The following is a 26,226-nucleotide window of genomic DNA, read 5'->3' as shown; positions in this document are numbered from 1 at the left end:
AAAACAAATCACATTTTGCTTGGTTAGATCTTAACAAGGTTCCAAGTAGAGCTTCAACATGCAACAAGAAGAAAAAAGAGTGAGGCAAAATGTTATTTTGAGCATGCATTTTATTGAAAACAATGCTTAAATTGAAACAGGCTGTTTTACAGCTGATCAAAAGTTTAGGACCACACCTCCAGAAAGACCTGTACACCCCCCTGAAACAGAAATCAAAATTCCAAACATGAACTTGTATATTGACATGGAAATTGTAAATATATAACAAGAAGTAAAAATATAGCATTCTAACTATTGGTGGTACCCCTTATTTTTTTCTTATACAAAATTCAATCAAGATGAAATAAATTACAAATATCAACTCACTAAAATAATTTTAGCAGGAATAAAACTTAATAAAAGTGAACGCCAACATATGCAATTTAAGTTTAATAAAAACTGCTGTAAGATCACAAAACAAACAGCCACTTCTGGCCGTTGCATAATAATTGAAACATGAATCATATATATGTACAACTTACCACATATACTTGAGTCACCTATCATGACAGCTTAGTTTTAGGGAGGATTGAATTGAAGATTGTATTTGATCTCTTCAGAGAATGAGGTGCACTATGTACATGATCCACTCTATTATTTCTTTAGCGAAGCCTGTGAGCAGAAAATAGCAATCCCAGTTTGTGCAGAAATTCTCTCATCTCATAGTGAGACGTGAAACTGATCTCTTTATGTATGCCGAAAAGACCCAAAAAAATCATTTGGGGTAAACTAGCCTGACATGTTTAGGCTGACTTGCTTATGTCGGCCAGCAGCAGTTCTGTGACTCACTGGTCATTGTGAAACACTGATGTCTTTTGAAAGCGACGGAGCTAGATCATTAGAATACATTTAATGTGATGCCATTAAAAAAGCATATCTTAAACCTTTTTGCAGCCCAGAATTTAGCTTTGGCACTCACAAGGATCTCCAGCTATATGTGGAGTCAAAAAGTGCCTCGAGGCACAATCAGAGTCGAGTTCTGGATACCATGGTAAGTCTTCCATATTAGATTTTCATAGTCTGATCTTTGGTCAAATGTTGTTTTATTTCAGGAGCTGATTACCACCTTGTACATTGGCTTTTTGGGCCTGATCTTTTCCTCCTACTTTGTCTACCTGGCGGAGAAAGATGCTGTAGATGAGGAGGGCAAAACGGGCTTCTCCAGCTACGCCGATGCCCTCTGGTGGGGTGTGGTAAGGCAACTAAAAGAGAAGACAAATACTTTGTACAAAAGAAAGTCCCTCACTGATGCTGGGCATATATCCTTGTGCCCTTTTTTAATATTGTTCAAAATGCATATATTAGTGGGATCCTTGAATGCTACATGAATTTGCAAATTTCGCTTGCAAATTTAAAAGGCTACAAAACGTGCACGTCAAATGAGATTCTTCTCAATAAAGAGCTGAAACCAATTATCTGTACAATACCCACTCGAGTCCTAGCTGGGAAACGGAGATGGCTGACCACCCTGGGTGGACTTATTATTTCTCCCTCTTGTGTTTTTATTCTCCTCATTGGATAGTATGCATGTGTTGCTGTAACACTTGACACAGAGACAGGTGTGTTTATGTTTTTCGTGCGTGGAGCTGGATTTGCCCATTCTCCTGTGTGTGGAGGCTCAGGTTTCCAGAGCAGTTAATTAAACATTTGAATTGAAAGCGCAGAGTAATGAGAAACCTATGGCAGCCTTGTGCAGGGGATCAGTATGCCACAAAGAGACGGGTAATAAACCATTCACCTCTGGGATCTTTGACTCAAAGAACTTTTAGAGCACCAACATAAAGTGTCAGTTCCCTTAATTAAAACTTTAATTGCGGGATTGCTACCTTTATGTAACGAGGGTTAGAGAGGTCACGCCGCTTCTAACTGCTCCGTGGAAGCGGTTATTTGTGTTGCTTTGTTCACAATGCAAAAAAAGGAGAAAAGAAAAGAATCGCGCTCGAGGATTTGCACCTTTTTTGTGTTCCTGAGACTGTAAATTCGAGTGTAACGATATCTTTTCTCACCAGTTTAGTAAGCTTTTGCTCAGCTCTTGTGCATGCGTCTGCTGAAATGCGATTGCACTGATTGGAGCTAAGCTCTCGCTCTCACAGAGTATTCCTTCGCTTGGCATGATTTTCACATTCGGATGTGCAGGTGCACGGCGCAGCTGGAGGACAAGCCAATGCCATGATTCATATCCCCTTCTCTACCTCCCTCCCTCACCTTCTCTGTTCTTTGTCTTTTTTTTCAGTTGATGGTTAGGTAATGGGGCTTTTATTCATAGAGCGACTTTGCCAATCTCACTGGTGATAAAAAGGCAAACTGGCATGTTTGTAGATACAGGATGGTGCACATGTAGAAATAGCTGGGTGTGATCACACATACTGTACATACAGTACACTTCCCTTCATGTAAGCATGTATGAGTGATAGGTCTGGGACCTTTTTGTAGGCATGATGTGGTTTTTGCCCCTAAACCCTACATACTGAATGAAATGGGTGTTTTTGAGCAGACCAGTCCGCTCTGATGTCAGGAGGACATTGTTTAGTCATCGGATTTGTGGATGAGGGATTAAATCCCCCACCACTCCACTCACTCCCAACATACACCCACCTGCCCTTCCCACCTCTGCTCCTTCTTCTTTTTCTTTTTTTTGGCTCTCAAAGCTCTTTAAAGAATCTCACCTTACATCAGCCTCTTTGTATTAGTGCTCAGCGGCAGCTCACGCGCCGATACCCCGCAGGCACTCACAGTAAGCTAAAGTGTGTACTGAATGTGTCACAATTGGCTCTGCTTTCAGAATGGGTGTACATGCAAATGCAAGAGGTATTTGTTTTTCCTCCTCACCCTAGCAAATTCCTACACTCACTAGGGATTAGTGGTTGGGAATCTTATTCCCTTTGAGAAGCAAGAGCCTCAAATGCCCCAGCCATCGCTGACAGTGGTGGAGCAAATCCAGGTCGGCTGATGAACTTTTTCTTTATCGTCTAATTCCCCTTATAGACTGCAGGGGTAAAGCCTTGAGGACTCCGCATTGACTGACATTTTCATTACACTGGCAGTTTATTAAAAAAAAAGAAAAAAGAGTGTGATCTTTAATGTTGAAATAGGAATTCAGTACAAATCTACTTTATCCCCGTCCCTCTTCTCCGCTGTTTTTTTTTTGTTTGTTTTGTTTTTTCCCCCCTCTTTCTTTCTCCCTTTTCTTTTCCCCTGTCAAAAAAAATGAAAAAAAAAAAAACAAATCTACAAAAAAAACCCCCCCAAAGCTATTGAATTAAAAGCTTTGACAGTTATTCTTTAACCCTGACACCTCTAAACACTGTAATTACACTGCATAAGATGTGATATCATTTATTACACTCTTCGTTTCGTGCCTCATCGGTGAAGGGCTTTGATCACTGTGTGATTTCTTTCTTCCATAGAGCTATTATATGCAAGTTTACGTACACTTTATATATCATAAGAGGCACCTCATCCACTCTTTGTCTTTAGGTCACCGTCACCACAATCGGCTATGGAGACAAAATTCCTCAAACCTGGATAGGAAAGGCCATCGCCTCCTGCTTCAGTGTCTTCGCTATCTCCTTCTTCGCTCTACCTGCTGTAAATAAAGTTTTCAATTTAATTCATATGAAATCCATGAGTTCAGCTTTAAGGAGATCATTTTTTTAATGTTTCATTTATACCAAACTGTATATACTTTCCTTAATTCTACAGTAAAAGTTCACTTTTTCATATTCTTGCAGTCTGGACAGTAAAAAAGTAAAATGTATTTCTCTTTGATCAGGGTATCCTGGGTTCAGGTTTTGCCCTGAAAGTCCAACAGAAGCAGAGGCAGAAACACTTCAATAGACAGATCCCTGCTGCAGTTGCCCTTATCCAGGTAAATCCCTAACTCCCAGTGTTAGAAATGCATTTTTCTTTTGTAAAAAACAAAAACAAACAAACACTGGAAAGCACAGAACGTATCAATGTTTTGTGCAGAATATTTGCAGGGTCTTTATCGTACGATATAAAGCGTCTTAAGGCGACTGTTGTTATGATGTCATGCTATACAAATAAAATTTAAATTGAATTGAGAATGTTTTGATTACGCTTCTAATAAATTAAGCTTTTCTTTAAGTTGCCTGGGCAACACGTATGCTGACAGGTTATTGCAGGAGCCTGGCTTTGATGCCACATCGGGTTGTTTCCTCCATGTTGTTTCTTTGTTCTCTTTCCCGCCTTTCCTGTTGTAAAAAGAAAAAGGATAAATGTCCCCAGAAGCAATTTTGAAATGATCATATGTTTTATGCTATAAAACAAAAATTAATTTATATGATTAAAGAATGATAAAATAATCAGTACACATACTCAAGTTTTGCATAATCAAATCATTACAAACTGGGTCAGATACAGTGATTTAGTGGAAGACAAATGTCCTCTGTGCCTGGCATAAATAGATGAAATTAAATATACACTCCTTTAAATTTAAGCCCTGATACCATTAATAAAAACAGCATAAAGGAAAATAACGTTGTTCAGTTAAAGCTTATTCACAATAGATGCCAGTTAGCTTCAGTCGAGGCCTTTGCTAGCACTGCAAAGGCCCGTTGGCCTGTCCAGGGTGGAACCTGCCCAACTGGCAGCTGTGGGATTAATCTCCACGAGCCTCTACAGCCAGATTTCTTAAACTGCACAGGACAACAGGCCAGTGGTGGCCCTGGATAAAACTTAGTGAAGCCAACATTACAAACACTAAAAAGTAAAGACTAAAAATGTTACAAATAGTGACTGAAGTGACCTTTAAAAAAAAAAGTGTACAATTTTGCTGAATAGAATAAGGCAAGTATAGCTTATGAAGGATTTATAGCTGAGGTGTTCGCATGACCTTTAAATTCATTTCAGACTATATCATCATAAATATAATGGAGAGTTTTCCATCCATAGTTTGGGGTATTTTAAATGTAATTCGTTAAACACGTCTGTGGTTTGTCCTGTATTGCCTTTCTTAGACACTGTGGAGGTGCTATGCAGCGGAGAAACCAAACGGCTCTGCAGCTACGTGGAAAATGTACGTCCTGACTCCAGAGGGCGTTGCTGCCGCAGAATCTGACAGAAGGAAACGGAACTTTTCGGTAATCGCTCACCTTTACTGAAGCCAAAGCTGTTGAATAGTTATGTATATTTTTCCGTTGTGATTGATTTGCTTTTCTCAAAAGGCATTTAAGGCAGGCCTTTAAACGCTAAGTATGTCTTTGTGGGGGAAAAAGGTACCAGTCTTGTGATGTCCTGCTTTGAATCCAGCCTGACCTTTTCCCCCCCGCATCTGAATCCTTTTCTTTCTTATCAATTGCGTATTGTGTCTCTTGACTTTGATCTATACAAAACAGGCTGCGAACCCCACCCTGAAAATATCGTGACGGTGTGTTTGATCATTCCTGTGTGCCGTTGTCTGACTTTGGAATTCTGATAAGAATTTTTAGTGTTTCTCAAAAATTAGATTTTTTTTGACATAACAATTTAACCCTTTGAACTCAAAATGCCAGCATATGGACTGTACTTGCTGACAGTGCAGTTGGAAAAAGCCGTTAGACTGCGATACCCTGATTTGCATACGTGTGGCCCACACTCCATTGTCTCCTTGTGTAGTTCACCTTCTGCAACAATATTAGCTATATTGCTCCAAAAGCCGTACAGAATAAAAGGGGAGGCCGAGTTCCCACAAACAAACACACACATGTAAGGACACAATGCGCACAAAACACAAATACACACAGACACACACACAACAGCCCCTTTTCCCCTTAAAGGCCTGACTCCACCAGGATGACTCGAGGCCTTTGTCTCTCCTGGACAAAGACTCAGTCAGTTGAGATGATGTCACCACCGCCTTTCTCATGGGAGTAAACCTTTGTCTAGTAGAACAACAACAAAAAAATCTTTGTGTAGCATTGAACCCACATGCATTCGGGAGAATGAAGGCTTCTTCCGCTCTTTTCTGTTTCAGCATGTGACTTTCTTCTCTGTCTTTCCTCCCTCTCCCCTTTCTCTCTTTCAAGATCCCTGCTTTTTTTTCTCCGTCTCCCTGTTGAGCACATTTTATTTTGCTCTTTTCCTTTTTCATCCCGGCTCTTCCTGTCTCCTCTCTCTGAGAATTTTCACCTTTCTGTTTTTTGTTGTTGTTTTTTTCACTTCCTTGCTAACAGTTTTTTCCCCCTCTCACTCTCCTTTCCGTGTCCGTTACTTTAGATTTCTATATCTTAACCCTGCTGTTAGCTGCACATTCTCTTTACGGTTTGTCTTCTCTTTTTTTCTCTTTAGTCTTTCAACACCCAACAAAGCTTCCCGCTCTCCTAATGACTGCTTCAAACATTTGGATTCAACTGTTGGCTACTTGGGAAATGCCAAATTCTGATGCACTGAGTCCAAATAATTTAGTTTGTATAAAAGGCCATGTCAATAATGTTGATGTGGGTCAGTTGGTCTGTGGAATGGACTTGGGCACCAATTAGGTTCTCACAAACTCACTGACTCACATAAAATATAGCTCTTAATTCACTCAACTGTGATTACACAGGTATCACTTATCTCGTTTGTACCCAAGAATCAGTACCCAAGAAGGAATTAATTAGGGCAATGATGCATAACAACAATGGCTTAAATATAAGGCTGTGTTGATGACATTATTTCCGTGGCATTATTTTGGTCCATTGTCGAAAAAGCATTTCAGCATACAGCGTGAACCACTGTTGCAATTCTTTAAATACTTTTTAGAAATGCAGTTGCCATTGTTTCTTTCTCATTTCCTGATTGTTCTCTTCTGTCTGTTAGAAAAAGTTGAACAAGAGGAGAACGAAGTGCCGAGGAAATGGTTCTATGGGTGTCGGTTCAGAGAGAGCTGTGTCGATCCCCCAGATCACCTATGATCATATTGATGACTCTGAGGAGAAGAAGGACGTCTCGTTTTTCCGTGAAGAGCAAAGGGGAACTGTGGAAGGTAATATACTTAGAGGACCACGTCTCTTGTGTTACTGTAATGTGCACTGACAAATTTACAATTCATTTCAAATAGACATCACGGGTTATTGTCACTCCCTAATTTTTGATGTGCTAAATTTGATCTTCACTCTGTGCAGCAAGGTTTTTCTAAGAAAAATGGCTAACCTCTGTAAAATGCCTTTCTTCCAAGAAATCGGTCTAAAATCTGTGAGCTAGCCAAGATAACACGTGAAGACTCAGCGCCTCGTTTTGATTACTCTTTGATCAGACTGACTCAGTTTTGGATCTCTTAACAAGGGAATTTTTGTTTTAAGCCTAACACCTTAGACTGCTGTTCTGAGAAGGTGTTTAGAAGAATTACATTTAATATCTTGTGAAGCTATATTTGCTCCGCAGCCAACTTGGAATAAAGTTGAGTCATGTAGAGAACATTTGATAATGTGGATAAATACAATAATAAAGCTCTCCTTAATGCAATTTTGTTTGATGAAATGATGTGTGCTGAGAATTGCAAAGTGATTTCAGGACTTTCAAGTGGCCAAAATAACACCATGAAGACTGTTATTATTTATGATACTTGTGGTAGTTTAGAGCTATTAACTGTTGGCGTGGTTTTGAATAGCTGTGATAATAAATATTGTAAATAAAATGTTGCATGCAAATGAATGCAATCTGATATTGCCATGTTGCTGTTGCTCCTATGTTATCATAATGATGTTAATTCAGGGTCAGCATTACAACTAGCCAGTGATGTTGTCTGAGCGTTTAGATAACATTTAATTAACAGGTAGCCAAGAAGTTATCTAATGCTTTTATAAACAAGCAAACTAATATGAGTAACCTAAATTTCACCAACAGCAAACATAACTTATGTAATAATAATAATAATAATAATAATAATAATAATAATATATTTATTATATTGTATAAATTAATAAATAAAACACTTAAAATGTTTACTATTTCTTCCAGAAATTAGACTTACTGGCTGGCCACAAAATTATATCACAACAATGTGATTGGTCCATTTCAATTCTGACCCTGAACCAACATTTTCATGAAGATGCAGGAACATGATGCAGGAAGACTCTACTAGCCTTAAGGTTTATGTTTATCTTAAGGCTAGTAGAGTTGCCATAAAAGCAATGCACATCATGAGGATTGACTGCCGCTCAGCAGTCGTTCCTCATGATGTGCATTGCTTTTATGGCAACATTTGTGGCCAGCTAGTAAGTAATTGCACTCTGCATGAGAAAAGAACATATTAAATAATGTTAAATCATAACAGTCATCTCATTGTTCATTTTTGTGAAGCTTTGTATTGGTAGTGCTAAAAAGTAGTGGTCATCATCATCATCATCATCATATTGTGTCTTCTAGAGCCTCTTGCTTCCAAAAGATAACAACTTGGTGCTCTCAGTTCATAAACCAAATTTCAAAATTTCATTAGGGATTATTAAATTATTCTGATTCTGATAAACTGTCACCGTTAGCTAGCTAACTAACTAGCTAGACCTAACATGTGGGTGGTTTATGCCAGGCCTGTTGTGCTTTAAAAAAAAAAAAATCTTTATGTTGTGGTGACTTGAACAAAATTCTATCGCCAATACAAATTTGGAATTTATGCAACGTACGTTTAGTGTGCCGTGAAACAAACTCAAACGGAGAACGTAACATTGCATTCGCAGGGAAGAAGCTCGAAACAGTTTGGATTTATCGTAAATCTTTAAAAAAAAAAAACCCAAACAAAACGTCTAGATGCTAATAATCACTGAATATGTAACAGTTTTTGTGTAAAGTTTCGTTCAGATTTGCCCACCCGTCAAGGAGGAGATAGAGTAGATACGTGAATATATACATACCTGTATATGCGCTACAATCATTATAGAAAGAGGTTTATCTGAGCAGCACTAGTTCCTTCTTTTCACATAGTAAACAGGGGCTCTATCCTGATCCCTTTAGAGCCAAGATGGCTGCCAGGTGTAAGCCATATGGAAGCCATTACAGCTTCAGTGGTGATTAGAGGTCATGGTTACAAGCTCTTTACTGCTTCACTTGTCCCCCGCGCTGGCCACAGAAATTCACAGTGGGCTTAAATGGAAAAATCTTTAAAACACCAGCTTGTCAGCAAGTTACAAGTGGGAATTTGTTGTAATGCCAGTTGCATTTTAGTAATTCCTTGGTCATACCAAAGCCATTATTATTCATTATTCACATAGTGAAAAATCTGGCCTGGCGGCACCCAGTTCATTGCAGCCCAGTTCATATCAATAGGGACGTCTACTTTAAATGCAGGTCTACAGACACAGTTTATGATTGATAATTAGTTAAAGAGAGAAGTGGTTTAGCTTCCTGTGTTGAAAGCCAACCCCACTAAATGAACTGACCCAGACGCCAGGTTAATAAATGCACTTTATGAGTTTTTCCTGTCAAAGCATGGAATCTTAAAAGGAGCTGGAGTGACATAAACTTGACATAAAGGCGAGACCATCGCTAGAAGAACAAACTGCACAGAGGAAAACATACGTAGTTGTCTGCTTAATTAGGTGGATCTCAGATAATGAAGGAAAACATATGGCTGCACGTATGTGGGGATAAAAAGCAACCAAATCAAAGTTGATATTAAACAAGTTATTTAAGAAATCTTGTTTAGCATCCATCCACTTATTTACACATAGCCAAGCAAATTTACAGGCCAATAAGCATTTAAATGTTTTGCATACTCTGTGTAAACAATAAATAATACTAAATAGATACACATGAAAGACTGCAAGACTATGGAGTGGAAAACGGAATTGGAACAAGTTATGGATGACATAAAACCATTGAAAGAAGCCGAAGTCTACAGCCTGCTGTCACTAATTATAACGTCTGAGTTTAAACAGCACGGCACTGTATGATCTCTGCTTCAGATCCACCCATAAAACAGACATCTGCAATGTCAACTGTCTAAACCAGGGCTGTTTTATTGTTTTAACCGACACTCTTTCAACTTGGCACCGGGCTGGATTTCTTAAAAATAATTTACCCGCAGTCATTCAGTAGTTGTTGCTAAGAAATGTCACCAATCACTGAGGCGTCTTGATGATCCTAAGTGAAAACAGTGTTGAAAGAACTGTGTATACACGCATTAACATTTACAGCACTAAAGAACTTATTTATAAATTTATACTCATGCTTTCTGGGAAGTTGGTCAATTTCACTTTGATGGTTTATTGCCGTTGCCGCTATGGGGTATCTCTTCCCTTACCCACAAGTGAAATGCTTAGCAGCAGGAACTAGATTTACAGGGTAATATTGCCTTCTAGTAATAATGCACATTTGCAGCTGTATCTGGCTTACTTTTAACACAAGTTACTCATTTTTCATGAAAGGAAAAGATGAAGGTGTGAAAAATAGTTGAAAACATAGTCAGATTGTGCATTTCTTTGTTGTTTTTTATAGGAATCACCAGGATGCTCAGGCAATCAGGTGAGTATACCACCAGATCATTTCATCTCATATGTGATAATGTCAACAAAGTGCTTTAAGCAAGCTGGTTCAGTGGTTGATGCCACCATATCTGAAGTTTCCGTTGTGTAATCTTTTTCATTACAGTGCTGAATTTGAAAAAATGTCACACTATGTTCATTATTTCTATAGAAACCAACCAAAAAAACTGAGCACATGCAATAAATATCACTGCACTGTAACCAGTAGCACCTTTCACCGGCTAAATAGTGCTTTTTCTTCCACTTGCCTGTGTTAATCATTAGCTAGCCTGTCTATGTAATGTGGCCCAGACAGTATTTTAATTAGACTTACTGGCTGGCTGAGCCTTTGTGCTCAGCTAGACCAAACCAGAGCCAAGCAGATAGACTGGGCCCGTGTTGACCCGTCTGTTTTCTTTACTGGGTGCCCTGCCAACATCATGGGCGAGGAACGGGGCTGGACAGGGGCCTTGGGGACCGTGGGGACCCAGACTGGGACGCTGAAAAGAGGCAGGGAGGGAGCGGGGTTGTGGAGTTGATAAGCTGCCATTGTGGAGCTCTAGTGGTTAGAAATAAACTGGTCATTGTTTGATTTAGTCAGTGTCCAGCTTATCGCTCCACTTATCTGTCTGGCCCCACCCGAGTCCCCGTCTGTGAGAATCTCTCAATGGATCGGCTGCACTTTCACTCTGTTTCTATTGCAATCTTGTTTCTGCACTCCGCTCTCCCTTTCTCCTTTTCCTGTGGACCACGGCCTTCACCGAAAACATTCAAAATGACGGAGCAGATTAACCAGATTGTGAATAAACCCCTGTCTTGTTTTCATAGCCAATAAGCCCGTTAATGTCTTCTTCAGTGATGTGAAGTTGCTGTTAAAAGTGGCTCTGGGTAGAATCTATTCCTCTCACTTCTCTCCACTATCTCTCTCTGGCTATCTCTGCTTCCACGTTGGACAATGTCAAACAAACTCGATGATGGAATACAAGAGAGGTTGAATGCCTTTTGCTTGAATTGGAATGGTCATTCTGTTCTTGGACGAAGATTTGCCTCTCCATTCTTTATCACAATAGAGGCTCGGTGGTTTGGAGGAGAGGCACGTCAAACTCTGCTGACAGCCTGACTGCAGGTCAAGACCCTGCTACACATGATGTTCTGTGCTGTTGTTTTTGCCTGCACCAGCAGCCAGCTGGCTAGACTGTTGAAACAGAGAACTGCAATTTCAGCTTCTCGTTATGTTGTTTCTCTTATACATTTTCTAGAAATGGGCACTTTTCCTCTTAGCTGGTCTGTGAAAATTATTTCAAACAAATTGCTACATGTTTGATTTATTTATTGAACCTGTATTAATACTGTACACTGTCACAAAAAGTGTTTTTGCATCCTTTTCTAAAGTTCATTCAGAACTGCAGCGCCTTTGCTGTACTGTAGCGAGTATGCTCTTGAAATGCCATTAAATGCATGATGAGTGTGTTTATTTCTTATATTCTTAAGTCTCATTTTTACCCCCTTTCCTCTGTTTTTCTCCCTTCCCCTTCTGGTTTAATTAATTTTCATGGCTTCAGGCCCTCCTCAACATTCTTGGTCATCTTTCACTCTGAGCTGTCCTGGCTCTCCAGGTACCTTTCAGTTTTTTCTGTTTTCTCCCCCCTTCGTATCTCTGCCTTAAATCATATCACAATGCTGTGTGTCTTATATTGTGATGAAGTCTTACAATGAAATCTTACATCATACATTTTCCGATCAACCCACAAGGTACTTTTATTACTGTGTGACGCATACTAGAACTCACAGACGCCAAACTGTGTTGTGGTAAAGTGTCCGTGTGTTGTTGCGAGTTATTATGCATTTGGTACCGCAGTGTGTGACATCTTCACACTCTACAGCCACTCACAACTTTAAAACCTTTAAAAAAAAAACACCCTTTCACTCGACCCATTTAAAAACATCCCTTTTGTATTAGTTAACTGTGTATAAAATTGTATCTGGAAATGTAGTTGCTGTCCTATCACACTCCCCTCACCCCTACCCGGTCATGGCAGATGGCTGCCCCTCCCTGAGCCTGGTTCTGCCGGAGGTTTCTTCCTGTTAAAAGGGAGTTTTTCCTTCCCACTGACACCAAGTGCTTGCTCATAGCAGGGGCGGATCTAGAGAAATTTTCTAAGGGTGGCATGAGGGTGGCAAAGAAATCAAGTGGGGTGGCAAAATCAAAGCCTTTTTTTCCCACATATGCAGGTGGTTACATATGGTTAAAATAAATGCAGTTAGCATACACGTTTTTTATTTAAATATAGTCTATAACTTAATTATTGTCTGTAGCCCACATAATTACACACTTTAGTTACATAAAACATGTGAGTTTTGATTTTATGTACTGTATAGCCTGTATAATAAATAAATACGTAGCCCAATAAGTATAAAATCCAGAAAGCTACACAACATGGGGCGGTTCATTTACAAACACAATTCTAACTTAAGTTTCACACTGTTTTTTTCTTTTTAGAAAACAATCACATTGTTACAGCTTAAATTACACAAAATGTCAGAAATCTGCACTGTCATGAACAAAAATTTAAACCTAATTTTTCATGATTTGTTGGATTAAACCACTGAGGTCTGAAATAAAACTGGCCATTTTTGACTCCTTTTGAGTTTACATTTGTAGTTCACCCTCAAATTGTTTCATTTTATTTTTCTCCTTGCCTTGTTTGGTATCATTCTTTTCAGCTCAACTGAATTTAGTTGTTTTTCTCACTGACATACTGCATTAGTATTACTGATCTGAAATCACACAAAGAACTTAAATTCTAGTAGTATTTTTTTTACAGTAAAAAAAACACAGACATGTTGAGTAAATATTTATAACTTGAAATGCAAATATAAATTGTAAAATTTGTAAACATATACAACTATTTATCTAAAAATGCAGCCAATACACCTGCCGTTTTTTTCATTTTGTACAATCATTTAAAAATATTACTAAAACTAAAATGAGAGAACAGTCAGGTTTCACAATAAGATGCCCCACAAATGATGTGTGCCAGTAAAAAAACATGTTTTTCCACCAAAAGACAGAGGAGACCAGCACAGGGATAAACCTGCAGACCTGACAACAGGAGGTGTATCACTCCGCTGGTTTTCTACTTAGTGACAGTGTTTACATTGCAAATGTGCCTTTGTGACATAAATTAGTGCCCTCACCGAGACACAAAACAAAACGACTACACAACAGAACAACTACACAAGACAACACAACACACTAAGTATACACTCAACACTAAAGGTCACAAATCTCCCACATCTAAAAACTCGCTCGCTCTCTCTCTCTCTCTCACTCGCTCGGTCTGTCTCGCTGCCGTTACCATCACTCCCCAAACTTTCCCCTCTTCCTAAACAACCAAATCCCATGTGTTGACTTTTTTTTAAAAATTGGTGGACATGGTGCATTTTTCCACCGATAGGAAAGAGGGGGCTTTTTTTCTTTCTTTACTGTTTTCGCGCTGTCCTTAGAAAATGCTTAAAACACACACACACAAAAACGTGACGACAGTATTTAGAAAAAAGCGTATATTATCATAACTCTGGATTTACTGGCCTGTAATTAAAATTTAAAAACTTTGAAGTCCGAACTTTAAATGTGGGCTGAAATAGAGACTCAGCGTGGCTGCAGCGTGTTGCTATGTCAGCTTAAAATAGTCATGTGATTTGGAGGTGCAGCGTGTCCGTGGACCACGGAGGGTTAATAACACTCACCTTCCTTCCATTTCCAGAGTGCAACAACCAACCACCTGTGTAAAATCCGAAATTCCCATGGTGTTGTTCAAAATGTGCTCTGGCACAATCATAAGCATCGCTTGCTACTGAAAACAAGAAAAAAGCCGGTCCTGCTATGGGCTGAACCATTTGTTAATGGTGGAGGGGGGGAACACTGTGCAATATATTCAGTTTTAGCATTTATATTCACTGTTGACTGTAACTACACTCAAACTGTTAATGCTATCTTATTTTAATAAACAACACTGTCATATGCAAAACTGGGGTGGCACTTGGGGTGGCAAGGGATCATTTTAGGGTGGCACTTGCCACCCCATGCCACCCTTCTAGATCCGCCCCTGGCTCATAGGTGGTTGTCTGATTCTTTTCTCTCTATTTTTCCAGATATAAAGCACCTTGAGTCGTCTTTTGTTGGGATTTTGTGCTATAGAAATAAAACTGAAATGAATTTAATTGAATTGAAATGTTATATTTCTGTCATTGCAGTGAAGAGGAGTCCTAATAACAGCACGTCCATCGATATCTCCCGAGCCAACAGCTTAACTGATGAGCTAGACGACATGAGCGAGGATATTCCACTGCCTGTGGTAACTGACAAAACTCAGTAAGTCCCAGAGAGCTTCGCCTCCTTCTTTTCTTAAGGCCCCATTTTCTTCCCATCCATCACCCAGCTCTGACCTTTATTCACTCATCTATAATATACTGATTTTCCTACTGGTCATTCAATTGAAAGGCCTTTTGTCAAAACAGAGAGCCCCTCTAGCTGCTTTCTAAATGTATTTGTTTTTTTCCCAACTCCCTTGAGGGTTAAAGAGACTCAACGGCCATATCAGGTACGTAGTGGTGTAAAGGGGATTATCCCTTTAGTCTTGTGAGAAATGTCAAAGAGATCCTTCTCAGCTGATTACATAACACATTATGGAGCAGCCGGCTTGTCGTCACATGCCCTCAGCAGAAGAGAATTCACTAATGTTGTTTGCTGGTCCAATGTGTGTCCAAGTGTTCAAAAGCAGGAAGGTTTTGCACAGATATATCAGTAGGGTGTGTTCTAAATAAGTCTTAAATAAGTGAGGCATCATTACCTCCAGATTGGTGTTTACCTGCTGCATTGAGAAGTAATACAGAGTCCCTAAAGACTAAACTCTGAAGGCTGGAGGCTTAAAAGATTATAGGCGGTAAAAAGGTTGATTCCTACTTTAAATATGTAGACAGGCCAAAGTGTGCATTTCTCAAAGTGAGCGCCAGCATTTTTTAATGCAGAATTAAGAGCTTGTGTACTGTAAACATGTAGTAATTTTAATTGTACTGCACTGAGGCACTTGTATGGTTTTGTCCTTGGAGTGAAAAAACCCCCCAGCTTCAAGTGTCTTAGCGCGTTTTCACACCTACAATTTGTTGTTGATGATTTGAGTTGTCGAGTTGCAGCGTCCTCCTGCGGTTTGGTTTCTTTTCACAGAGAAAACACCAAGTGAACCAAAATGTGACCATGTCACCATGCAAGAACTTTCATTGGGTGTTTTGGCCAACTAAAGTAAGTACAGGAAGAAGGTGCTGTGTTTTGCACCATGTGGAAAATGTAGAGAATTTACTCCTGGCTACAGGAACGCGATTGGCTCAGATTTTCACTGTACACCTGGTAGTTGGGTTGAAACTAAATCCCAATCTCAACATAAAGGAACTCTGGAGTTCATTTGGAACCGGACCGCCTCAAAAGGGTGTTGGCGAGGTTGCTTTGCTCCTTACACAAGTGCTGTTGCCCTTTTTACATCTGCACAAACAAACCACATCATGGTTGGAAAATGAAGTTCCATCTAATGAACTAAGTACCTCAGATGTGAAAATGCTCTAAGTAAGGTGTTGGACAACCATGTGTCACAAGAACAGCTTCACTGACTCTTGGCAGTGATTTTCCAAGTCTCTGATTTGTAGTTTGAAGATGTTGGTGGAGAGTGTTGTCATCCAGAATCTGCTGTTAAGTGTTCAATTTGGTTGAGATGGTGATGGGTTAGTGGTGTTATTGTTATTCTGGAAGAAACCGGAATAAGTTCTGAATAGGCGTTCTTCAGTCTGCTATGGCTCTGTGAAACACATCCATCACTCACTGCCATATCTGGTTTGCCTGCTTTTTTTGTTCTCCTTTCTCTGCTCTCTCGAAACCTAAAAGCTTTGTGCACTTCTGTGAGGAATACAGAATCACTTCCATGGTAGATGGAAACCATACAACAATATCCATCAAGTTCTAATTCGAGTTCAACATATCTGAGACGTAATAAAATCCTCTTCACCCACAGTTGAAGCCAATTCTGGTTCTTAATTGAACTTTAACAAAACCAATTTCAATAGCAAGTTGCACAAGAATGCTTCCACTCTTTCTCTTGCAGGCTTTTCCCCTGCTTGTTTGTGGCGTTGGTCCAGGATTGTTCCTCCATAAAGCACTTGAATTCCACTGACTCTCCTGCTGTTTTTCTTCATCTCTTTCCTTTCTTTTCTTTGTTTTTCTTTTCTTAACCTCGTCATCCCTCCATGCCCCCCTGATCTTATCTGCTGGTCAGAGGGACGCTGTGGAAAATGTAAGATTTTGCAAGTATAGTCTCCGAAACTAACTAAACCCCTATTTATCATTTGATGTGTTTGCCACTCCTGTAAAAATGTGATTACGTAAAACATATATTTTTATGATAAAAGTACTGATTTACTATTATCTGGAACTCTTGGAACAGAAAAGAGCTCATCTTGTTAGTACATGCTGTGTTGATTGTTCATTGCTGTTGTCTAGTGTAGAATAGATTGACACCATTATTATATGATCAGTGGAAACAAGACAGGTGTGCCCATGTATAGTGACAGGCTGAGTGCTAACTACAGATACCATACTAATTAACTGTTAAAATGACGCACTCTGAATCCAAAGAGCTTTTACAGAAGTGTTCAGGTGTATGTTTAAAAAATATGCAAAGAAACTTTATTTATAACTCACATGAACTTAATCTTTCCTGGTTTTTTTGCAATTATCTATTGTAACACATAGGGAACATTATGGTATACTATACAGATAAGTACAACATTATTAGCCTCACTATAAAATTTCAAGTTTGTGTCAAAACATTTTAAAGGTACTTGATGATGTGTTTTAACTTTGTAATGCTCAAAACTTGTAAAATCAAGTTAACCTCTTAAACCCCAACGCCCCCTGATACGGGGGCAAAAGGCAGGAAATCAGTTAGGCTTGGGGCTTAAGAGGTTAAAACTGAGGGTTTTCTTCCAATTTACACACAGTAGAAAAACTTGAATGAGGGTTTAAGCTGTCACTTGAGAAAGCATCATGCTGAAAACAAAATAAATCTCGTTAGACTTGAGAAAAAGAATTGCTGACAAAGGAGGAGGTAGATATATAAAGTTATCACGTTGTTTCCAAGTGAAATTCAAAGAGAGCAACACAGCCTGGCAGAGGCAGCAAGCAAAATATTTCAAAGATTGTAAAGAAATCTAGTGAGAAATGTGTCCAAAGACTCTGGAACAACTGCTAGTGACTTATCTAAGTCAGAAATTGGAGTCTCAAAGAAGTTAATCACTAGAATCCTTCACAGGAATGGACTGAGAGGTTGCAGACCAAGAAAAACTCAAGAAGCACAGATACCTTTAAGCCACACTGAAGTATGCTGAGGACAACCTGGACTGGAAGTGCATCCTTTGATCAGATGAGACAAAACTAGAGCTCTTTGGCCACAGAGACGCTGCTTATGTTTGGAGAAATAAGGGAAAGGCCTACAACCACAAGACCTCCATCCCCACAGTGAAACAGTGCTGGGAATATTAAGCTGTGGGGACACTTCAGTATGTCTGGAACTAGGAATCTCAACAAGGTAGAAGGAATAATGAGGACAGAAGGTTATGTGAAGACTTTAAAAGAAAACCTCAAGCAGCAAAACTCAGTCTGAGTCATCGCTTTGTTTTCCGACACCACCACGACAACTCAAAACATACGTCGCTCCTGGTGATGAACCACCTCCAGTAGTCCAATGCGAAAGTTATTCTGGATATAGTTTAATTTATTCAGAAATAGTTTAATTTACTTTGCACAGAGAAACTAAATTAAGCATCCCAATAGCCAAACTAGTATGTTTGTAAAAGCTTTGTTAAAAAACTTCTTGCTCTATTTAACTGCACTTGGGAAATACTTAAATGAATCTGATAAAAATCTGGACTTCCTTAGCGACAGCTATGTTTATCTGCGTCTGTTTATCTTCCACATGCTCTTTTTTTTGCCTTACGTGTGTTTGTGCGTGACAGTTTGCGTGTGGGTGTGAGACCCTTTGAGTGTGTGAGAGTGAGGTCCAGAGACAGACAGTAATTTGTTTTCATTTGTATCCATCTCAGGGCTGCTGTGCCCATAACTTTCAGCTGTAACAGCCAAGCTCATATTTGGGCCTCGCTGGGCACTCCCATAACAGCGGGTTTGTTTTGCCCCTGGTGTCACGCCACCAAGGACAGCACTGTCATTTGCCATCCTTATCTGGATTTCTGCAGCTACTAGATCCACCCTTTCTGCCCTGGGCGACTTGCGTGCGCCCACGCTATATCAGTTTTCTGTTACTTTATATTCTGAAATGTTTTGGACTTCCTTCCACAGCTTCCAGCTGTAATGTGAGTTTAACTCTTTCTGTAGCGACGGTTGCCACTTGTTCATTCACTCTACATTTCTGGTATCTCTATCGCTTTACTTTTTCAGCGACAGCAGCGTCTGGAACATTCCACTGTTTGTTTGGCTTCACTAAAGCAGACTACCCCCAAAATGTGCATGCATGTATGTTTATTCACATGTGAGAGAGAGAGAGAGAGAGACATCAATACAGCTGGCTGTGATGTCTCTGGGCTTCTGAAGAGGAAGTGGTGCGGGGCAGCGTCCGCACGCAATCATGTCTTTGTTCCTCTGAACCCCAGACATGCACAAGCTCACTATTTTTTGTTTTTTTCCCCCGCTGAGAGCATACGTCACTGTTGTTTGCCCTGTTTGTTTCAAAGCGTCTCACTGTGATTCTTTTATAGGTCCCATGAAATAAGTTTTTTTTAAAAAAAGGAACACAAAGTGAAGAAACGCAGACATTAAATGCACTTGTTTCACAGTCATCAATGTAACTCTTCCTTTTTTTAAAAACATGTCCTTTGCTCTTTGTTTACCTATCCTCCTGCAAATGAGACTTGGTTTTGGTACGATTCAAGCAAACACTTGTTTCCGTGGATTGTGTACACACATGTGAGAACCTAGTGGCTTAGTGGTTTTGATGTGATACTGTGTGCTGTGTGTGTACTCACGTACTGTCGCGCACTCTGATTTTGTAAATTTGTGAGATTTAGTGGTTGGCTGTTTAATGAAATCATAACAAACCCCAGCAGGGCTGCTGATCCTAAACCCAACCCCGCAGCAGATTGACATTTACCCTCTTGGAGAATGAGTAAATGTTTCCAAGTACACTTCTTAGCCCCTAAACAGAGGAAGGCCTTGTTTAGCTGATTGCAGTGATTGTGTCCTCTCTCCCCCTGGTTTCTGCTCTAATTTACTTGTTTCTTTCTGTTCTCCTTGACTCTTTCCAGCCTCTCCGTGTACCCAATAACTCCCCTAGTTGCAGTGCCAGATCTAGAATATGTGTCATCTTGTGACCTGAGGCTGTCACCCCTTTTCCCTTCCGGGTGTGGCCTCCTACTCCTTTCAGACCTGTAAAAGTCAGCGTGGGCCACCTGCAGGCAGATCTTAATTAGTTCCCCTCTCACAAACTAAGACGAGAGAAACAATGAAAAAAAAAAGCCACTGCAGCACCACAGGAGGGTTTGAAGGCACAGACGCACATGTATCACGGCCTGCTCTCTTCAAGTAGGGGCCTCTCACTCCTTAGGAACCAGCGTCTTTTGTGCAGCTCTCCGAACAAATTGACTTTTTGTCCGTGTGGCCTCAGTATCCCAGTCTTGTCTACTGTACTCTGATATTGACGGCATGATTTCCAACATATGGTACTCAGTAAAGAGGGGAAAAATCTCCAATGTATTGCTGTCTGTCGTGGGAGTCTTTTTAAACACTGAGTAATGTCACTTGCCCCCCCCCCCCCTCACCATTCTCCTCAACTGTTTGCTTCAAAACATGTGTAGGCCAGGTAGTTTTATGGGACCTTATGTAAGATTCAACAGTGAATCTAATGTTAAAATACCCAGTAAATCCTCTTAAAATTTTGTGGCCTTTCTGCCAAGTATTATAATGACAAATTAGACTAGGCAAGAGCCCTGCTTTGGGCACATGCGCGAAACACACACACGCACACAGACAAATGGACGAGGTAAGATCAGCCTCCTGCCCTGCTACAAGAAAAGCTGCCTGAGTACTGCTCCTTTATGACTAGATAGAAAAAAAAATGAGAAAGAAAAGAACTAATTGTGCATGGCTTCTTGACTCTTTGCAAGTTTCTAGAGCCTACAAAAGACAGAAAATAGTCTTGGAGCAGTAAAGCAGCCACACACTGATTCATATCCTCTGGATAACAGAGCTGTATGGAAGCATATTCAGTATTTAATCTTATTACAGACTCTGGCTTATTATATGGATGCTGACCTCCACACGGCATTTACTCACTTGGACGATTAGAAATGCTTTAATTCTTCTCAGTGACCCAAAAAACTTTGCACCATAAATGCTGCAGCTATGCTGGCATTAGAGAACAATAGAAGTTTAAATTGGCTTCCTTTTTACAGGCATGGTTTTAGCTGGGTGTCTTGTGGTGTAATTGCTGCAGTGTTCATAACTCTTTTGTCAATTTTTTTTTCACAGATTCTAATTATCCGCGTGCATGCCGTGTCTGCTTTTGGTAAACGGAGTCACGCAACTTGTGGGTAAACTTCCAGCTTTCTGGATGTACCAGAGAAACGTTACACTGACTCCAATTCAGTCTCTACTGACTCTACACTGACCTTCAGCATCTTTCCTGTAGTGCAACAGGAAAAATACAATTTCAGCTGAAAACACATTAAAAATGCAACATCCAGATGAAGACTATCCACTTTCTGGATGATTTAGCATTCATCAAAACAAGTTAGATGATCCTTCTCCTCTTTAGCTCAGAGTATGCAGTGTCCATGTTTTCCAAAAAGAATTTCAAATTTAAATTTGATCCATTTTTTCACTTTGCCTCAGTCCGTTTTTAATGAGCTTTAGATGACAGCGTTCCTGAATCATGCTACCATATGGCTTCTTTGCATGATAGAGTTTCAGACTGTATTTGCAGATGGCATAGTCAACTGTGTTCACATACAGTAATTTCAAGAAGTGCTCCCGAGTCCACGCAGTGATTTCCATGACAGTATCACGCCTGTTTTTAATGCAGTGCTGCCCGAGGGCCCAAAGCTCACGGGTATCCAATGCTGATTTTTGGCCTTTTCCTTTGCACACAGAGATTTTTGCAGATTGACTGAATCTTTTGATGATATTATGTGTTGTAGAGCCTTTCCAATATTATGTTGAAGAACATTTTTCTGGAGTTGTTCCAGAATTTGTAGACATAGTCTTTTGCAGATTGGGCAACCTCTGTCCAATTTTAAAATCTGCCTCTCTAAGATGAAGATTTTACTGACCTGCTGCCAGTTAACATAATCAGTGCCAAAATGTTCCTCAAGTTGTTGTTTTTCTTATAATTTAATACCGCTCACTTTTCAAGGCTTTTGTCACCCTCAAGATGCTCAAGGTGCTGTGTTTACAGTGTTCTGTCATGAATAAAATATGGTTTGAGGAGATTTGCAAATCATTTCATTCTAATTTTATTTACAATTTAAACAGTGTTCCAAGTTTTTGGAATCGTGGTTAAGGCAGCAAAAAAAAAGGTCCTAGTTCTTTCTTCTGCACGGCATTACACTAAGATGTTACGAGTCATTTATGAAGTAAACACACTTGTTCACATATTTCTTAGCTACAAATGCCTCTATATACCCTTACTCTTTCATTCAATACTTTTCAATATTGCATGGTGAAAATCTGATAGCTGAGAAAACTCATAAGCAGAATGCAAAAACAAAGCTCCATTTTGGATAGATGTAACTTCTTTTTTTATTAGAAGTAGCTTTGAGGCTTCCTCTTTTTTTAGCATGAGATTAATTTTGGTAGCAGGAGAGCACTATGCAGAACCTGAAAGCTCTTGTTACATGCCAAAAGCATGTAATACAATTACAAAAGTTGGCAAACCTGCACAAAGCGAGGCATGACCTTTTTGCCTACATAGTTTTTTGTATTTATTAGACAGTTGATAATAAAGAGTCAAACAAGGAGAAAGAACCATATTGAGATCATGGACTGTTTTAATGCTTTCACATAGTGAATGAAATGATAAGTCTGCTTTTGCTCTACTGCCAAATAATGAGCAAATTCTCCCTCCAAGGCCAAAAGGAGAATCTGAAGGCCTTGTTTTATGATGTGCAGGTCACACACAGAGCAATAAAGAGAACTTTCAGGGACTTTTTTTTTTTTTTTAAATTAAAGAGTGTATTTAGTTTGGCTTTAAACTAGCCATCCTGCATTAATGAAGGCACCTCATGCTGCTCTTATTAGGGATGAATGTTTACTCCCCCTCAGTGGTGTTGGTGATTGTAGGACGGTTTTATGGTGAGGGGACCATCAACAACTAAGCGAATGGCCCTCTTTATGGCCTCTTACCGCAGGTTGGGAAAATCCAGCGAGTCAGCAGGCAAGTACTGCATAAATAACCCATCCAGACAAAATTTTAAACAAAAAAAGCAAGATTCGCTCATCAGCACGATGTCTAACTGTGACATCCAGATTATTTCCAGGTCCGTATGAAGTGGCTTTAAAAGATATGCGTGCCACTTTCGACCCCATTAGCGTTAATGAAATCTGCAATCTGGAGCGCAGACAGAGGTGGACTAAACCAAGCAAATCACGCAATGCTGTTTTTGGAGGTATCCCGGTGTGGTGCAGGGTTCAGGCTACAGTTAGTAGCATTTGAAGCTGCAGCCAGACTTCACTGAAATGATCAGATTTTTTGTAAAAATCAATTAATGTGCAAAAACAAAACAAAAGAGAAAGTATGTGGATGTTTCCTATCTCTTATATGAGGATTATTTCAGTGATTACTGCCCAAAATGTTTTAAAAAATGCAACATTCTCACTTATTTCTGGTGACCATAAAAAAAGTCAGTGGAGATGCTTGTGTTTGCAGGTCTCATCTATATGCGTCCGAGGCCTCAGGGCCACGTTTAAAATCCTAGGAATCTGCCCTGCACTCCTTAATTATACCATCAGTTTCTCTTCATTTCCACTGCAAAGACACAATTCCCAAAGAAGAAGGGGAAAAAAAAGGAGATCATGGAAAAGGAAAATGACCTCAGGAAATTTCTGTTTTCACAGCCTGATTCACCGAGCAGCTCCGTGACGTCACGGTTGCCGATCCTTTTGTTTAGGGACAGGAAAATATTGAGAAAAAAGAAAGAAAGAAAAATGTTTGTTTTCATTAGACCAGAGCGCTGTTAACAATTACACACCCGTGAGGACAAAGGTAATGACAATTTGTGTTTTTGTTAGCTGCCCTCATAATTTAATTGTTTCCATCCAGAATGTCGTTTGACCATTTGGTTCTAGTTAATGATGTTTGTACTAATGGGCTGTAATGCATGCTAACATTCAGGCTGAATATACATTATAAACTAATGAAACCAACATAATTACCTAAAATTGAATTATTAGGATGCCTAATAATGGAAGTCAAGATAAGGTAGCTTGGGGATATTTTTTTCCCACTTGAGCACAGCCATTAACAAACTGAAGATAAACTCCAGATGGTTTGGAACGGTGCATTTATTTCATTTGTATTTTTTTTTTAATTATTCCCAAACAAGGTTACTTTATGAAGAAGAAGAAGAAGAAGAAAAAAAATCACATTTTGGACCAAAACAGAAAAAACCCCCGAAGCCAATAATAATTTTAATAAACATGTCAAAACACTGTAATTAAATCATGTGATTAATGGCACCGCACAGCTGGTATGGTAAAAATAGTGAAACAGTCTGTAAAATTACTTGGAAAAACCTCCCAGCAAAGACCAAAAGTATAAAACCTAAGAACAAAAAAAGAAAATGTGTGGCAGAAATAGGGGGTTATTTGTTTTACCTCCACTTTACTTTTAATTTCACTCTGTAGCTTAGACATAGAGAGCGGTGGGGGGGTTGGGGGGCGTTACTTTATAGTAACCAGGAGTAACTAACCTACTGCGTTAGTTGTATTAATATGCCACAAAAAGGATGAAAAGTGACTACACTGCATTTATGTTTTTTTTCTTTATGTGTTTTGTTCCATATATCTTAGTTGCAAAGCAGGTCTTCCATGCTTGGTGTGCGACTGTGTGTTTAGTTTGCCCGGCAGACTTCACAGCAGTCTTTGCACTAATCCTGACAGCTTCCACTTTAACTGTAGTGAAATCAAAGTAAGGCCCAACCCAGTCCCTACTTGGAGGACTCTGTGCAGATGCTTGGCTGTGTGCTCGAGGCACGCCTCCCTCTCCGCTCGCATTAGAAGCACCTGTATAAATACGATCTCTCGTCTTCTACGTGTGTGTTTCGCTTCGTGTTCTTGTCCCCTACGCCTCCCACCGCCACTACCACCACCACCCCTTCCTCAGTACAGGGCTCAGTTTCTTCTCTGCTCTCGTTAATAAAAACAGTAATCTGCAGCAGCACCTGAGTGACCTGTTTGTACAGCCAGTCCCGTTGCCTTGCGAAGCTCTTTGGCTACTGTTTTTTTTTTTTTTTTTGCTCAGCTCTCCTACTCTCAGGTTTTCAAATAGACCAGTCCTGCTATTTGATGTGGGCTCGAGGAAGGGGGTGGGGGTTTATTCAGGTGTGGTGAGTCTGACGACCGATGCTGCCACCACCCTGCCTCTGATGTTGTGTCCATCGGCAGCCAGGTGCTGGAGCTCCATCAGAGAGGCCACTGTTCCGAACCTGCGGATGAATAGAGGGCCCATTGATGGCGCTCGTCTGTGGGGCGCTGCGGTTTCTCCCCTCTTACACGCACAAGCAGGGGTAGATGGTGGACCAGGGCGTTTACCTGCTGGAGAGAAAAGGGGCTGACCAAAGGGGAACTGCAACATTCTGGCCTAGCTTTTGGCCGCCGGGGAACTTGTAATATGGTTCATGTGTCCACATGTCCCGATGTGTTTGAGAGGGTATTCACTCCCACTCTGGGCGAGTGCCTGTCCCACCTGTTTGAATAAGACTCACTCTGTTTGAACTAAGGCTGGATTCAGGTCGCCAGAGGTTGAATGTGGATATGTCCTGACATCATGTCAAGGATACATCCACTGAATATAAGGTTGGAGGGTTTGGGTGTAGTTCGATTAATAATACTTCCCTTTAGAGTGAAATATTTCTGGCCACATTATTATGTACACATTGCTATTTCCAAGTTGGACCCCCTTCTGCCTTAATTCTTCATGCCACATTCCTTAGAGCTTTTGGTCCTTGTTGACATGACAGCATCACACAGTTGCTGCACATCCACGATGTGATTCTACTATTCCATCTCATCCCAGAGGTGCTGTATCATCTCATCCCACGGTCAGCAACAATACTCAGGTAGGCTAGTGTTAAAGTGATGCTTAGTTGGTGCTATGGTAGTACTGTTACACACTGTCTATTCTACTGCTTTAGTCCAAGGTAGTTCTACATGTTGTGCATTCAGAAATGCTCCTCTACTCCTTCCATGGTTGTAACGAGTTACTGTTGCCTTCATATCAGCTTAAAGCAGTCTTGCCGTCCTTCTCAGACTTCTGACACCAACAACACATTTTTGCCCACAGAACTGCTGCTCGTTGGGCATTTTCCCTTTTCCTGATCATACTCTTTAAACACCAGTGATGGCTATGTGTGGAAAATCCCTGTAGTTTATGAAATACTCTCACAGGTTTGTCCAGTACCATCTGCCATTCCACATACA

General features: G+C 40.1%; 1 protein-coding gene across 2 annotated transcripts in view; it reads left to right on the top strand.

Moving 5' to 3' along the window:
- The window catches only part of kcnq1.2 (potassium voltage-gated channel, KQT-like subfamily, member 1.2), a 184,482-nt gene that overhangs the window by 22,652 nt on the left and 135,604 nt on the right, over window positions 1-26,226 (top strand). For both annotated transcript variants that reach the window (XM_063479285.1, XM_063479284.1), the window contains exons 7-14: window positions 1,092-1,232; window positions 3,517-3,627; window positions 3,812-3,907; window positions 5,019-5,141; window positions 6,838-7,003; window positions 10,450-10,476; window positions 12,038-12,091; window positions 14,733-14,850. In XM_063479285.1, coding sequence (XP_063335355.1) covers window positions 1,092-1,232; window positions 3,517-3,627; window positions 3,812-3,907; window positions 5,019-5,141; window positions 6,838-7,003; window positions 10,450-10,476; window positions 12,038-12,091; window positions 14,733-14,850 — 836 coding nt within the window. The remainder of the gene's footprint in view (window positions 1-1,091; window positions 1,233-3,516; window positions 3,628-3,811; window positions 3,908-5,018; window positions 5,142-6,837; window positions 7,004-10,449; window positions 10,477-12,037; window positions 12,092-14,732; window positions 14,851-26,226) is intronic.

The sequence above is a fragment of the Pelmatolapia mariae genome, linkage group LG7 (genome assembly GCF_036321145.2).
Source record: "Pelmatolapia mariae isolate MD_Pm_ZW linkage group LG7, Pm_UMD_F_2, whole genome shotgun sequence".
Taxonomy (NCBI): domain Eukaryota; kingdom Metazoa; phylum Chordata; class Actinopteri; order Cichliformes; family Cichlidae; genus Pelmatolapia; species Pelmatolapia mariae.
This window is presented reverse-complemented; position numbering and strand designations above follow the sequence as displayed.